General features: G+C 39.2%; 1 protein-coding gene across 2 annotated transcripts; it reads left to right on the plus strand.

Annotated features, from left to right (window-relative positions):
- Positions 1-5,622: 5,622 nt before the first annotated feature.
- rps24 (ribosomal protein S24) lies at positions 5,623-15,044 on the plus strand. Of its 2 annotated transcripts, XM_060854226.1 has the most exons (7): positions 5,623-5,665; positions 8,838-8,903; positions 11,305-11,514; positions 11,601-11,711; positions 12,582-12,601; positions 14,715-14,748; positions 14,977-15,044. In XM_060854226.1, the coding sequence occupies exons 1-5, from the start codon at positions 5,663-5,665 to the stop codon at positions 12,585-12,587; spliced, it is 396 nt and encodes a 131-aa protein (XP_060710209.1). In that variant the 5' UTR covers positions 5,623-5,662; the 3' UTR covers positions 12,588-12,601; positions 14,715-14,748; positions 14,977-15,044. The 2 variants fall into 2 exon arrangements, with proteins under 2 accessions (XP_060710209.1, XP_060710210.1); XM_060854227.1 differs by lacking the exon at positions 12,582-12,601.
- The last annotated feature ends 1,149 nt before the right edge of the window (positions 15,045-16,193 follow it).

Here is a 16,193-nt window from a genome sequence, read left to right on the forward strand (position 1 = left end):
TATCTTAATTATATTTTTCCAAAGGTTGTGTTTGTACTGCAACTCAAGGAGGAACACTTTCTACCCATACACACTTGCAGTTTCCCTGTCAATATTTAAAATGGCAGCATTAAAACAAATATGTTGGCTTGACACAGACCAACAATAAAGTTCAGGTCACGTGCCTTTTAGGACTGTGCAGTCTTTAAACAACGGTAAGTTTTTGCATCTGGTTTACTTTTCATCTTGTATCTATTTCCCCTGTAAAGCATATTTACGACAATTAAATAAACAATGAAGATATATAATTAGGAACTTCAGTAGATTCGATTCTTGAATTCCAGTATGGAGCATTGATTGTAATATTTAGTTTGGGAACAATTTTCATAAAATGTAAAAAAGATAACTTAAAATATTTAAGAAAATTTAATTACACAATATGGGATTCAAAGTAATGATTGAGTGTTCCATTATACATCAATTTATTAACCTCAAATAGAATCTTAGAGATGTACAGCACAGAAACAGACCTTTTGGCCCAACTCATCCGTGCCGACCAGATAGCCTAACCTAGTCTAGACCCATTTACCAGCACTTCATCCATATCCCTCCAAACCCTTACTATTCAGATACCCATCCAGATGCCTTTTAAATGTTGTACCAGCCTCCACCACTTCCTCTGGCAGCTCATACTGTTCACGCACCACCTGCTGCCTGAAAAGGTTACCCCTTAGGTTCTTTTAAATTTTTCCCCTCTCATCCTAAACCTATGCCCTCTAGTTCTGGATTCACTCACCCCAGGGAAAGACCTTTTCTGTTTACCTATCCATACCCCTCATGAATTCATAAACCTCTGTAAAGTCACCTCTCAGCGTCTGATGCTCCAGGGAAAACAGCCCCAGCTTCATCAGCCTCTCCCTACAGCTCAAACCCTCCAGCTCTGGCAACATCATCGTAAATGTTTTCTGAACCCTTTCATGTTTCACAACATTCCTCTGATAGAGGGAGATCAGAATTGCACACAATATTCCAAAAGTTGCCTAACCAATGTCCTGTACAGCTGCAACATGATGTTTGTTGTCCCTGCACAAAGCCTTTACTGATTGGATCCAGCTTAAGGAGGGCTTCAACTTTCATTCCAAAGTCTAAAGTGGGATGACAGTCTCAAATTCTTACTTGTTGTCAGAGCAATACTCTGGATTTAACTGCAATGATTAATAAGACCAGATAATGTTGCTTAAACAACAAATTTACTGACTTTAAAGATGATGAAAATAATATAAATATAAACAATAATATAAACTAATAACAAGAGGAAAGAAGAAAGATAACCGAAACACAGTTTAAGAGTAGGTCAGAGGCTAAGACTCCCCAAAGCACGTCCATCATCTATAAGTCAGGAATGTGATGGAATACTCCCCACTTGCCTGGATAAGTGCAGTTGCCATAAGACCATAAGACATAAGAGTGGAAGTAAGGCCATTCGGCCCATCGAGTCCACTCCGCCATTCAATCATGGCTGATGGGCATTTCAACTCCACTCACCTGCATTCTCCCTGTAGCCCTTAATTCCTTGTGACATCAAGAATTTATCAATCTAGTTGCAACAGTACTCAAGAAGATTGACACCATCCAGGTCAAAGCAGCCTGCTTAATTGGCACTAAATACACAAGTATCCACTCCCTTCATCACCAATGCTCAGTAGCAGTAGTGTGTACTACCTACAAGATGCACAGCAGAAATTCACCAAAGACCCTTCCAAACCCACAACCACTTCCATTTAGAAGGACAAGGGCAGCAGATACATGGGAAAACCACCACCTCAAGTTCCCCTTCAAGCCACTCACCATTCTGACTTGGAAATATATTACCATTCTTAAACTATCAGTCAAAGTCCTGGAATTCCCTCTGTAATGGCATTGTGGGTCAACACACAGCAAGTGGACTGCAGCAGTTCAAGAAAGCAGCTCATCACCACTTTCTGAAGGGAACTAGGAATGGGTAATAAATGCTGGCCAACTAGCAATGCCCACATCCCAGAAATGAACAAAAAAAAGTTACTAAAAGACACTATATCAGCAAGACTCTCAATAACCTCACAGAGGAGCATTCCTGATGAAAGGCTCCAGCCCAAAATGTCGATTCTCCTGCTCCTTGGATGCTGCCTGACCTGCTGTGCTTTTCCAGCAACACACTCTCGACTCATAGAGGAGTGACTCTATAGTCAATCATTTTATTAATGTCCCTTCCTTCTCCATTGTCTTCAGTGGCCGAGCAAACTACTTGGCTGCAATAGCTCATCCTGAGAGCAATGCCCCTTTAAGCTCAATTTATGATTTTGTTTTGTCATTTGAGGCCATGTTCACATTTTTCCAAGATAAAAGGTTTTATTAACTCTCTGCCACAGATTTTAAAAGCTCTACAGACTTCTCACAACTTAAGCTTCCCTGTGGGGTATCTCATATCATTAGGTTATTAGATAATTCCACATCCAAACGCTTAAATTTCCACACAGTTGGTTATCTTAGCTATGAGACTGTTTTCCTGGCTTCGAGTTCAGGTGTTATTGGGGCCAATAAAGCAAGAAATGTTCTCTTTTTTTAAATCATAGGAACTCTATTTTTTGACAGTATTGATCTAAGAAAACATTAATTCAGTCAAAACAAATGCTGTGAATATAAATAATATTGTGACTGATTATCTGATTGATGAATTTTGACTTATTCAAGAAATAATCATTCTGAAGATCAAATCAATATTTACAAAGTAATAATCCAATACTTATTTGTCAAAAATGATGCATAAATTAAATGTAAAAAATGTGCAAATGTTAGCGAGTTTTGAGAAGATTTGTAGCTCAGGTTGAGGTTCTGGATGTAGGTTTGCTTGCTGAGCTGGGAGGTTCATTTGTGATTGTAGGTTTAGGAGAATGTTGTAGGCCAGGATGCTGCCTGACCTGCTGCGCTTTTCCAGCAACACATTTTTCAGCTCTGATCTCCAGCATCTGCAGTGCTCACTTTCTCCTCCTGATTGTAGGTTTACACTATCTGTCTAGATAAGTAGGACACAACAGGACTCAAATTAAATGATAAGTGTATTGAGCCTGTTGTAATATCACTGGATATTTTAAACAAGATTCAAACACATACTGCCAACCAGATTGGTACTGGAGCAGTTCCATGTGTATCACTGGCCAAAGTGAGGGCCAGATGCACATGTACAATGATCCCTGATTTCCTTCCAGTCAGGGAGTAGGAGTTACTGTACTCAGAAAGGTGAAGGTCCGAAGGACATTTCAGAGATGGTGAGAGACAGGGCAATGGAAACATTTGAAAACAAGGATGAAAAGTTTAATATTGAGCAATTTTTTTTTGGTGGGATCCAATGCAGATTAATAAATACATTAGAATGATGAGTGAACAAGATTTGGTGTGAATATTGAATGAGTCCAAGCTAATAGAGGGTTTAAGATACGAGGCAGAGGCTACCTTGGAACACGCTGAGGCTGCTCAGTGGTTAGCACTGCTGTCTCACAGCGCCAGACATAGCAAAGGCAGAAAGAAAAGCATTTACTACAAACCTACAGACACTCACAACTAGCTGGACTACAGCTCTTTCCACCCAATACCTTGCAAGAATTCCATCCCATTCTCCCAATTTCTCTGCCTTCGTTGCATCTGCTCAGATAAGGAGAGATTTAATTCCCAAGGTTGACCTTCCTTCATTCTAGGTATAATTCCAGCCAGTACAGAGTATTTGCCCTGTTTTATTATAAATATTCATGGGATGTGGGCTTTGCTGGCCTGACCCCAGCATCAATTGTCATATTCTACTGCTCTCTGTCTGCAAGCAGGTGGTGTATTTCATTTTTATTTTTCTTTTTGTTCCTCTTGAAAATTGACTATGGTATGTTACACTCCTGCTTTACCACCAAACTTAACTGACTGCAAAGTCCCAATCCAAAATGAATGACTCATGATACATTCTCCAGCATTGAAGCAGAAGTATGTTTCATTTATGTATCAAACTTGAGCTCACACAGGCATCCAAGGAAGAACAGTTGGAATATTGTATTCTGACTTACACAATTGCAATGAATGCAGGATTCCCTCCATACAGGAATGAACAGTTGGTCATCTGTAGGATCACAGAATCTCTACAGTGTGGAAGCAGGCCATTCGGCCCATCAAGCCCACACTGACCATCTGAAGAGCATCTTACTCAGATCCAGATACCCTTACCCTGTTCCTGTAAACATGCATTTCCCATGGTTATCCACCTAATCTGCACATATTTGGACTGTCGGAGGAAACTAGAACACCCAGAGGAAACCCACATTGACATGTGAGGCATGGTGGCTCAGCGGTTAGCACTACTGCCTCATGGTGCCAAGGACCCAGGTTCAATTCCAGCCTTGGAAGACTACCTCCGTAGGTTTCCTCCCACAGTCCAAAGAAGTGCAGGTTAGGTGAATTGGCCAAGCTAAGTTGCCCATTGTGTTCAGAGATTTGTATGGTGGGTACATTAGTCAGGGGAAATATAAAATAATAGGATAGGAGAATGGATCTGGTTGAGATACTCTTCGGTGAGTTGGTGTGGATTTGTTGGGCCAAATGGCCTGTTTTCATACAGTAAGGATTCTATGAATGTATAAGGTTCCTGAATGTGGAAGCAAACTCAGGTTCCTCTTTGTGAGGCAGCAGTGGTAAACACTGAGCCACCATGCCATCCGATGAAGGTCACTGAATATTCATCACAGGAATGAATGCTCAGAGGGAGAACAGGATGCACTGCGTGACAGTGGTATTGAGAGACAGTACCGAGGAGTTCACATCATCCAGTGTCGAAAAGGCTACACAGTCTGAGGACGGAATAAGAAAGAGGGGGAATAAAAAAACTCATTGCGATATTAAAATTGCACTGGGCTTAGTCATACCAGGAAAGTGAGATACATTCCTAAATCCCCAAGTCTAATACCCCAACAAATTCAGAAAGAGAGAGAGAGAGAATGCCCCCTCCAAAGTCTCAGAGACAGTAATAGACACAGATCCACTTCCAAATACCTCCCACCCTAACAATGGCAGGGAAAAAGACAGCAAGCTATCTGAATCCCACATGGGAATATGTCATTAAACCATGTGTCTGACCTATCCAGGTCACAACAACAGTTTACTGATATTTGTGGAGTTAATTCTTGGAATGCAGCAAAATCCTTTCATAAATCAAGTATTGCAGAAGAGATACAAAGACAATTGTTATTAAGCTGCAAGTTGTTATAATTCGCTTGAAAGGACTGTGGAAGCAGATGCAACAAGTTGCACTCTGAAAAGAGTTAAATACAAGTTAAAATAAAATACAGGGCAATGAGGAGAGAGCTGGAGAGTGGTATTAATTGGAATACCGTATATCTTTCAATGAGCTGGCATAATGGGTAGAATGGCCTCTTCCAGCATTTTATGATCCAATACTGAAAGCACACAGTGAAAAATTGAAGGAAAAAAAGTCTGCGTTTTCTACAACGGCTGTGCATTTTAAAATTTTAAAATAAACATAGTCAAAGAAGTGTGCAAAACAAAATAACGTTTCCAATCAGGCAGGTGCGCGGCCCTCACGAGGGCATATGATTGACAAGCATTGGGTCCTAGTTCCTTTTCCGAGCCCTGCGCCGAGGAGCCTGCCGAGATGGTGAGTGGTGAGCCGGTGAATCCGTTCGAAATCACCGCCATCCCCGGCCATCCCCCCTCAGTCCTGGGGTGGATGGCTGTCAGAGAGTTTGCTGAATCCTTTGACAGTCTTATTGTCCCTGTACCTCCTCTATGTATGTTGCCAAATAGCCCACAAACTCCGACGGGGACCTCCAGCGGCCGCGGGCCTGCTTCATCCGAATGGCAGCTGCTCGATTTCAAATTGTAGCTGCCTGACCCAGAGGTTGGCTTTTAGGTATTGGCGAGGCAGGGACTCGCACCTTTTTGATAGTTTGTGGTTTTGTGCAATGCATTTCAGCTCAGCTGCGAACAGAGAAAATGAGATCCCAGTTTAACTTATAAGAGTTAAAAACAAGTCATAGAGATGTACAGCACAGAAGTAACAATCCTCGTTTGCAATGGGATTTAACTATTAATTGTGCAACCATACTTCTACTTCCCCTCGCTAAATAACCTGAGAGTGCAGAACTTGAGAGGTTACAGTGAAAGTAAGTGGCCTCCCAGTCTCAAAGGGGCACTTATTTAATTTAATACCCAACTGGAAAAAACAACGTCAATGCCACCATCTACGTGGATCTAATAAAAATGCCTTGGGGTTCATCAATGTACGGAGGGTGATGGTGTTAAGGGTTGGGGGAAAAAGGTGCCTTCCTGATTAAACAAAGTTTTTTTTTTGCCACGTAAAATGGATGAGGATTTCCAGAAAGTTGGAATTGAGGGCTGTTGTCAGACCAAGATGTGGGATGGGGAAGGTTGGGGGAGGCAAAAAAATGAGAGGTGACCCAGAGTGTTTGCAGATTGTGAAATTTTGGTGATCAGAAGTTAGAGAGGAAGGTAGAGTTGAGGATTGGAGCAGACTTGATGGGTTCTTATGTCTTGTTTTATAGTTGGGGGAAATGAGCAGATAGATGGCAGACAAGTTACAATGCATACAAGCGAGGTGATGAATATTGGCAGGAAGAGTGTGGAAAGGCAATGTAAAATAGGAAGTACCATTCTAATTAGGATGCAGGAGAGGGACCTAAGTGTGTATGTGCGCAGATCATTGGCAGGGCAGGTGGAGGGATTGTTATTGAATATATGCAGTATTATCTGCATTATTAATAAGTATGTAGCGTATAAGAGCAACATTGATGTTGAACTTGTATATGATACTTGTAAGATATCAGCTGGAGTATTGCGTACAGTTCTGAGTGTCACATCATAGGAACAATGGGATCATTGGTGAGGGTGCAGTATCAGTTTATAAGAATGATTCGTGGGATGAGAGACCTCAATTGTGTGAATAGATTAAAGAAAGTAGGTGTGTTCTGGGAGAGAAAGCAGTGAAGAGATGTGATAGAGGTTTACAAAATTAAATGGGCTACATATAGTAGATAGAGAGAAACTGTTCCCTGTAAAAAGGGACAAAATATAGATTTTAATTTAATTAGCGAAAGAAGCAAAGGCAAACTGTTTTCACTCTGAGTAAATATGGGTTGGAATGCTCTGCCTGAAAGTGTGGTGGAAGAATGTTCAACTAAGGTATTTAAGTGGACATTGGACAATCACTTGGATAAAAATAATGTGCAGTTGTATAGGTAAAAGCAGGAGATTGGCGTGAGCTAATAATGCTCATTTAACACATTGGTGCAGAAACAATGGCCAAACACCTTCCTTTTGTGCCATAAGACTTTTGATTCTGAAGTTCTCACTGAATTAACATCCTAAAAAGGGATTTGTTTAGGCGAAAGGATATGTGGTTCAAGCCAGGAGTTCATATGAGAAATGTTCTGACTTCTTTTGCAGAGTCAAATTAGAGGTTTCCAGTTGAAGGCAAATTAATATAGTTTTGCTGTCATTTTGTACAGCCCCTCTAAGATTTATATTTAGATAATACTTTTCATGATATTTATCTCAAGAATCTTGATCAGATGGGCCAATGGACCTTAAGCTAGATAAATGTGTGGTGATGCATTTTGGAAAGGCAAATCAGAGCTGGATCTATACACTTAATGGTAAGGTCCTGGAGAGTTTCGTGAACAGAGACCTTGGAGTGCAGGTTCATAGCTCCTTGAAAGTGGACTCACAGGTAGATAGGATAGTGAAGGTGGTGTTTGGTATGCTTTTCTTTATTGGTCAGGGCATTGAGTATAGGAGTTGGGAGGTCATGTTGTGACTGTCTAGGATGTTAGTTAGGCTACTTTCGGAATATTGCATGAAATTCTGGTTTCCCTCCTGTCGGAAGGATGTTGTGAAACTGGAAAGGGTTCAGAAAAGATTTACAAGGATGTTGCTAGGGTTGAAGGATTTGAGCTATCGGGAGAGGCTGAATAAGCTGGGGCTGTTTTCCCTGGAGCATCAGAGGCAGAAGGGTGACCTTATATAGGTTCATAAAATCGTGAGTGGCATGGACAGGAGAAATAGCCAAAGTCTATTCCTTGAGGTGGGAAAGTCCAATACTACAGGGCATATGTTAAGGATGAGAAGCGAAAGATTTAAAAGGGATCTGAGGGACAGTGTTTTCACAGGGTGGTATGTGTTTGGAATGAGCTGCCAGAGAAAGTGGTGAGGCTGGTATAATTACAACATTTTAAAAGGCATCTGTATGAGTATTTGAATAGAAAGGGTTTGGAGCAATATGGGCCAGGGGCTGGTAAATGGGACTACATTAATTTAATATCTGGTCGGCATGGACAAGGTGGACGAAAGGGTCTGTTGCTGTACATCTGAGTCGAAGTGCTTTGGACTTTTAATAGTACTTACTGTTGTCAAGTAGAAACTGTGGTAGTTGATTTGCACACATTGCAGTCCCGTGAATGGCAGTGCAATGCATGCCAGATATTCATCCTAATGGTTTTAGTTGAGTGATACACAATGGTCTGAACCAAAGAATTCTCCTATTCTTCTAAATAGTCTCATAACATCTTCTACATCCACTTAAATCGACCGGCAGCTTAATGTTGTATCTGAAAGGTGACATCTCCAACAGTGCAACATTCCCTCAGTGATAGACTGGAATGTCAAGCTCTGGAGTGGAGCTTGAATCATTGACCTTAGGATTGAGGCGCGAGTGATACCCACTGAACCAAAGCTAAATGCATGAGTTCATTGGTGCACTTGTTTATTGTTCATTGTATCTACATCTAACTGTTCATTGTTTGTATATGTAGAATGACACTGTGACCATCAGAACCAGAAAGTTCATGACAAATCGCTTGCTTCAACGCAAGCAAATGGTGAGTTGAAATACCTTGCTCTTTTCTATTATCTATTATACTGTACAAATCCCCCCCGCTTTTTGAACGTTTGCTTTATCAAATTTCACTTTTACGAAAGGCCTACTTCACTACCTGTTTTTGCGAATCCAAAGAGGATTTTTACTTTTACAAAAAACGGCTATACTTTTTTCCCATATAAATTATGCACCTTCACTTTACGCAGTTTTCGGCTTACAGAAGGTTTCCTGGGAATGTTGTACTTTCAGATAGCGGGGGCTACCTGTATAGTTTTATTTCTGTAAGAATGTAAAAGAAAACTCGTCTGATAAGTAACATTATGTTCTTTCTTGCATGCATTGGCATTATTATTGTTGTTGCTGATTCTTGTGTAGTTATTTTCATTTCTCCAAAATAGCAAGTTTATGTTCTTGCATTTTCTTCCTCTGCAATCTGCATTTGTTGAAATGATGACTTTTCGGCCTGTCCTTCCTTTGACATTTTAATTACTGAGGTTTTATGTAGAGCTCTTTCTTTTCATCACACTTCACTTTTTTTTTCCCCTGCAGCCTTCAATAATTGAAGAAAAAAATACTGTTTATGTTGCCTCAATAAATGATTTCTGCTCAATTTTGTTCCTTACTCTTGCCAAACAGGGTAGTGGCTGTCCACATGAGTTTCTCCATTTTTTTTTGAAAAAGCATGAAAACAATTAAAGTGATTAAATTTAAACATGTTTTTGGAAATCTGAGAACAATTGTAATCTTTCAGTGCATCGGTAAAAGTTTCAACTTTGCTAGTCTGCATAGAATCTTCAGAATTCATTCAGTCCTCCTAAGATAATTAGCACCGATCTTTTATACCCTTAACTAATATAATTATTTGTAATGTTGACAAACTGCTGCAGTGATCAACCCTGGATGGTCATGTTTAGCATTGTTTTGTTTAATGTGTAAACAGTAGATGGGAGCATAAAATTGTGAAGAGGTGTTAATGGGTTAACTAAACGAGCATAATTTTGGCAAATGTGAGTTCATCCATTGCAGATCTGAAAGAGGTATCTGGATGAAAATAGTGATGAGGTGGAAACAGGTGAAAATCCAAAGGTATTTGGAATGTAGATTATTTTAAAAGTTATAAACAGATATAAAAAATATCCAAAAAGACTAATGATATCCAGATCAGAAGATCATCATGCTTTAGTTATATAAATTCCTGGTCAGATCACATGTAGAGTACTGAGAGCAGTTCCAGGTCATACCTAGAAAGTTGTATTGGCTCAAAGATTGCAGCATAGATTTACGAGAATAATACTTGAAGACTCTCAGAATAGGGTTGAACTCCCAAGAGTTTTGAGGATTTGAATATAAAAGCAGAGATGTACTTCTGAGGCTCTACGAGGCTCCGGTCATACCACATTTGGAATATTGTGCACAGTTTTGAACCCCATATTTCAGTAAGGATGTACTGTCCGTGGAGCGTGGTCAGAGGATGTTCACGAGAATAGTACCAGGTATAAAAAGCTTTACGTATGAGGAATGTTTGAGGATTCTGGATTTATACTCTGGAGTTTAGAAGGGTGGGGGTATTTAATTGAAACATACAGAATACCGAGTGGCCTGGACAGAGTAGGTGTTGGGAAGATGATTCCCATGGTAGAAGAGACTAGGATCCAAGAGCATAGCCTTAAACCTTTTATAACAGAAATAAGGATAAACGTCTTCAGCCGGAGAGTGGTGAATTTATGGAATTCATTGTCACAGAAGACTGAAGGCCAGATCATTGAGTACATGTAAGACTGAAATAGGTGGGTTCTTGAGTATCAAGGGTTATGGGGACAAAGCCAGAGAATGGGGTTGAGAAACTTATCAGCCATGATTGAATGGTGGAGCAGACATGATGGGCTGAATGGCTTAATTTCTGCTATGCCTTACGTTTAAGGGCTGATTTGATTGAAGTTTTTCAAGCCCTTAAGGGGAACATGTTGGGTAGTTAACAAGATCCACTCATTAAGAAATCTAAGACTGAGAGCGTATCTTAAATTTGAGCCAGAGCTTTTGAGTGTGAGAAATCATTTGGGGTTGGGGTGGAATTTGAGACCAGTAACTATCTTATATTGCATTTGGTATTTTCTGGTTTTTGTTTTGACAACTGTCCCTAAAGTCTGCAAAAAGTGCTCATGCATTCAGATTGTAGAAGAATAGTCTGGCTTGAAATTAGCTTGTATTTTCCTCATGCTGCATTTATTCTTAGTGCAGTTTCTAATATTGGTAGTTTACTGGAAATGGAGAGAGCAAAGTGCTTTCTGACATTGACATTGCCTTTAGTACAGCAAACTGTGCATATTGGCTTTTTAAAATAAAGTTGATTGTATTTTCTGATTTTTGGAATGGATCACTCAAATCTTCTTTTTCTAAACTAGGTTGTCGATGTTCTCCATCCTGGCAAACCCACAGTTCCTAAGACAGAAATTAGGGAAAAACTAGCAAAAATGTACAAAACAACACCAGATGTCGTGTTTGTCTTTGGCTTCAGGACACAATTTGGTGGTGGTAAGACAACAGGTTTTGCCATGGTCTACGACTCCTTAGATTACGCTAAGAAGAATGAACCTAAACACAGGCTGGCAAGGGTAAGAATTCAATTTGTCTTGCTTCAGTGGGTCTTATTGGGTACTCCACTTCATATTTGCTGACTTGTGCCTGTTGTGTTTTTTAGCACGGTCTGTTGGAGAGAAAAAAGGTTTCCAGGAAGCAGCGAAAGGAGCGCAAGAACAGAATGAAGAAAGTTAGGGGCACAGCTAAAGCTAACGTTGGTACTGGCAAAAAGGTATGAAACCTTTCCTCAAAAGAAAAAAGTGCTTTTGTACTTTGTGATTAAATTTTCCTTTCAGCTTTCCATTTGAATGTGTCATTATTCAGTTTTGTCCTTCCTTTCCATTCATGTTTGCTATTTTATTTCTTCTGGAGTATAGAAGGTAATTCATTCTAATTTTATGTAGGTGCTGTAGTGTTAGTTTACTAATGAGCTTGGCTTTCCTGGTAGCTGTACTGAATCACAAGTATAAATATATTTATAGTTGATGGTTGTAACATTGCATTTGGTAAAAATTGCCATTTCTCCCTCTCACACTTATTAACATAGCATGTTTAATATTAATGACCATATCAAAAAAATTTCAAGGTAACCATTTTCCCTCAACCTTAGTTAACTTGAGCTTTCTTAGTTTTCTACATGTGGACTGGAACAGATTGCTTCCAAGTTTAAATAATCTTTTGAATCCAGCAGTGTGAAAGTTGAAGTTTCTAGGCCTTGTAGGTTGACAGGACTTTTGTATATGGGGGCCCCGCTTGTCTCCTTTTCACTCCATGCTGTTCAATGCTGTCTGTTCACAGACTTGGTTTGCTTCTGGCACAGGTTTCCAGAAGTTTGGAGACCTGAATTAAGTTCTAGCTTTGTCAACCAAACAAAAAAGTTCACAAGCAAGCTACATGTTTTTGAGAGGTTGCTGTGACCCTTTGGACCAACACGTAGTTAGAAGTTGATTTGTCAGTTTAATTTATAATTCCCCACTGTTTGTGTTTTTTCTCATTGGTTACTACTCACAAGTAAGTTTATTGTCTGATTTGTTTCTTAACCGCAATCAGTCAATAACTTTGTTTTGCCTTTCTTGTTATTCTTGTGGATTATGTTCTTCAGAAATGAAGCGACATTGACAGGTACTGGATTCTAAACATGCGTGCTGATCTAAATTGCATGCCATTAAAATTTGCACTGTACTGCTTATTGTTCACCTGCTTAGTACTCTGCATGTTTGCATAATTTCATAAATCTGGTACTGCTTTATGATCAAATCAGGGTGTTTCACACTTTCATGTCATAGTTGCATAAAGTTTTTCATACCTATGAACAAAATGCTAAATGTGATTGAAAAGTAAAAATGTGGATGCTGGAAGCCTGAAATGAAACAATTTTTGTTTATGGAAAACTTACTGATTGTTACTCATTAATAAAGACTAAAGGAAGCATATATCTTTGTAGAACAACATTATCATTATAAGAAAGCGATGCGTATCCTGCTCTTTAGCAAATTATAAGTGAATCTGTGGACAGATTCACCCTCTGAAATAAGGGAAATTGATATTTCACTGATTTGAATGCCTTCACTTAAGTCTACAAAGTTAGATTGCTTTATCTGAAGTCATCAAGAAAGTAAAGGTTTTGTATTTAAAAGTCTAGAAGAATGAGTATTGTTCTCTCACTGATGGGAGGAATCTACTGGCATGATCTTACAATTGGAGGTGTATGTACAAAATTCATATTAATCTGTTGTAAGTAGAATGCTGTAGGCATGTTATGGGTAGTAAAGTCCCAGCTAGCTTTTAATACTGTTTACAGAGGAACCCTGATTATCCGAAGGACACAGGCAGGCAGTATTTTGTTCAGTTAATCGAATTCTGCATAGTTGAATTAAGCTTAACATAGGTTAGCTGAGCATCAGGACCTTGCGATCTCCAGATAATCCAATATTTGGGTAATCATGGTTCCTCTACTCTACTATTATTTCTGAAAATGGACACGTGCTCCATCTGCTGGTCAGTCAAGTGGTACACACAAGCTTTGCAATTTAAAAGGTGTTGAACATTTTGAGTTAGTTGCTGAAGCTTAATTGTCTTCAAATAAGTACACACATAATTCAGTGAGATGCATAACAACTGTGAGTTTTAACTGTTAAAGTAAGAATCGGAAACAAAAATTAACTCTGATAATGCAATATGAAGGAGGAAAATAGGATGAAAAGGGATTGGAAAAGAGCTAAAATTCATGTAACAAGCTCATTTCTGACATATCAGTCATCTCAACATTTATATTTGGGTGTATCAGAGGAGAGGGGTGACTGTCCTGATTAATGATTAAATGTAGGGCCCCACAGTGATATTGGGCATGATACATGACTTGTTTGTAGTAAACTACACAATTTGTAACAATTTCGGAGCAACGTTTTGAGACCTAGATATAGTGCATGGTTTATCAGCAGTGCATGTTGAATCGGAATTTGAACTTGGTTTAAATGAAGCACAGAAAATCAATTTCTCATGGAGTGGAACAGCTTTTGTATCTTTCTTGAAATGTAGCAGGTACCTTAATTGTCACTCTGCATTTTGCTGCTTATGCTTGCACAGTCGTTGTGTTTTGGTAGCTTGTTTTAAAATTGGTTTAAAGCTGATTGGTGCTGTGAAATTTTCATTGCACGTTTATCAAATACATGGCTGCAATTGTTAGCTTTGAACAAGACACTTTCGCATTACTTGAAATGTGGCTACTGCATCAGATCTTACTTGGAGCTTTATAATTTAGATTTGATTCCTGCCATTGCTTACCATAAAATTTAATTTAATTTTGTGTTGATCTACACTTCGTCTTGTTCTGTTGACGATTGCATCTTAAGCTGAAATTTTTGTGCTGGTTGGTAGCCAAAATGAGAGTGAACTGAAGGCTAAAATGTAATACGCACACTTAAAAATAGACATGTTAAGCATGCAATCGAGGTTGTTGGAGATACTTTTGGGTTCTAAAAAAAAAAGTTTGATTGTTGGCAATTGGTTGTTGGGAATTCACAAAGCTTTCTGGTCACTGTGTCCCCCTGGCTTCCTCCTAATCTCTTTTCTATGAATAGCACATTTGCCTTGCCTGTGTGCATCACCTCTCAGCACTGAGAAAAATCTTAAGTTACAAATAGATACTCAAGCTTTGCTTGAAATGATTTTTCTTAAAGGAACTTCACATGACATTTGTGAATGGGCTAATTTTGCTTTATTTTGTTTGCCGCAGTAACATGGGAAAGACATTGAAGGCTCCTTGACATGTGAGTAATCGATTATATACTTGCACTTGAGTTTTGATGCAAAACTTGTGCGTAAGAAAAGCAGAAGTATAGCTCCATGTTCCCTTATATTCGTTGCTTTTTGTATTCTTCATTTGAGATTTTAAAATTAATTCAGATGCTTTGTGAGGATTAATCCTCGAATAGACAACAATGTAATTGATGTAAAAATGAAGACTCAAACTTACTTTTTCCCTTTTTATTTAACAGGTTAAGTTATCCATGGATCGACACCTGTAATTATTTCACACCCAAATAAATTCTCTTTTTAAAACAAATTCTCGTCTCTTGTTTCTATATATACTGGGTCTACATGCTTGGATGTGAACTTGTAAGGAGGGTCATCATGAATACTAACTTACAGCCTTAAAGCAAATCTTTCACTTCATGTTATTTTGGACAGAATGCATATTATGCTGAGTGTGAATATTTTGACATGGCAGTTCACAGTGGGCCCATCCATTATCATGCAGAGTTAATGGTGGGTAGAAATTCAACTGTCAACATGAACTAATTTTTGCACAGGGCTCTTGCAGCCACTGACATATTGGCTCGCTGTTACCAGCTTTGGCTGAGTTTTAAGCCAAGCCCAAGAGATTGCTTAGAATACGCAACCAAAATAGGTCCACTGATTAATGAATTGTATTTGTGGCCTGATTTTTCTCCTACTTAAAACCAACTGCTCTGTGTATCCCTCCAACATCTAGTCTATTCTTTATGCCATGATTCACAGCAACTTTGTTTTAAAGGGAGCAATTATATGTAATCTCGTTGCAGTAGGTTTCCCCTCTAATTGGTGTCAGGTTTTCCTTGCAGTTTCTTTTCCTGTACCAGTCACCTCTGGAGACCCTGTGTGTCTGTTGATGGCCCCCTATGCGGTCTCTTTGCATGCAGAACTTGACATGTTACTGATGTATACTGACTGATTTCATCCAATTAAATGTTGAAAAAACCCTCGTTATTGTCTTCGGTTCTTACTCCCAAGTAATTCATTCCATCCTCCTTCCTTGCTACTGACTCAGAATTCAACAGACTATTTGCAACTGGTCTTGTAAATGATTCGTCTCCAAATACAAAGCCCTAGTATAATGTGCTTGTACCTGCCCAAGGCCATTTCCTCCCAATGCCTTCAGAGTTTTGTAAATTGCAATCTGAAAAAGTCCAGGCCTCCCACCTACAGCACTTCATAAATTTTAATTCATCCAAAATTCCTACCAGTAATCCTAACCTATAGCAAGTCCGCATCATCTTTGTGTTTATTGAAATGTTCTCTCATGTCTTGTATATCTCTTAGATTAACATTTACGCCCTTTAGATCTCCTCCATGACAATTCCTGGAGTGGAAAGGCTTGTTTTTATTTGTCTGTAATGCCATAACAAATAGGAGCAGGAGTAAGTAGGTTGTTAGCCCTTAAGCCTGCTCCATC

The sequence above is a fragment of the Hemiscyllium ocellatum genome, chromosome 43 (assembly GCF_020745735.1).
Source record: "Hemiscyllium ocellatum isolate sHemOce1 chromosome 43, sHemOce1.pat.X.cur, whole genome shotgun sequence".
In the NCBI taxonomy this organism is placed as follows: domain Eukaryota; kingdom Metazoa; phylum Chordata; class Chondrichthyes; order Orectolobiformes; family Hemiscylliidae; genus Hemiscyllium; species Hemiscyllium ocellatum.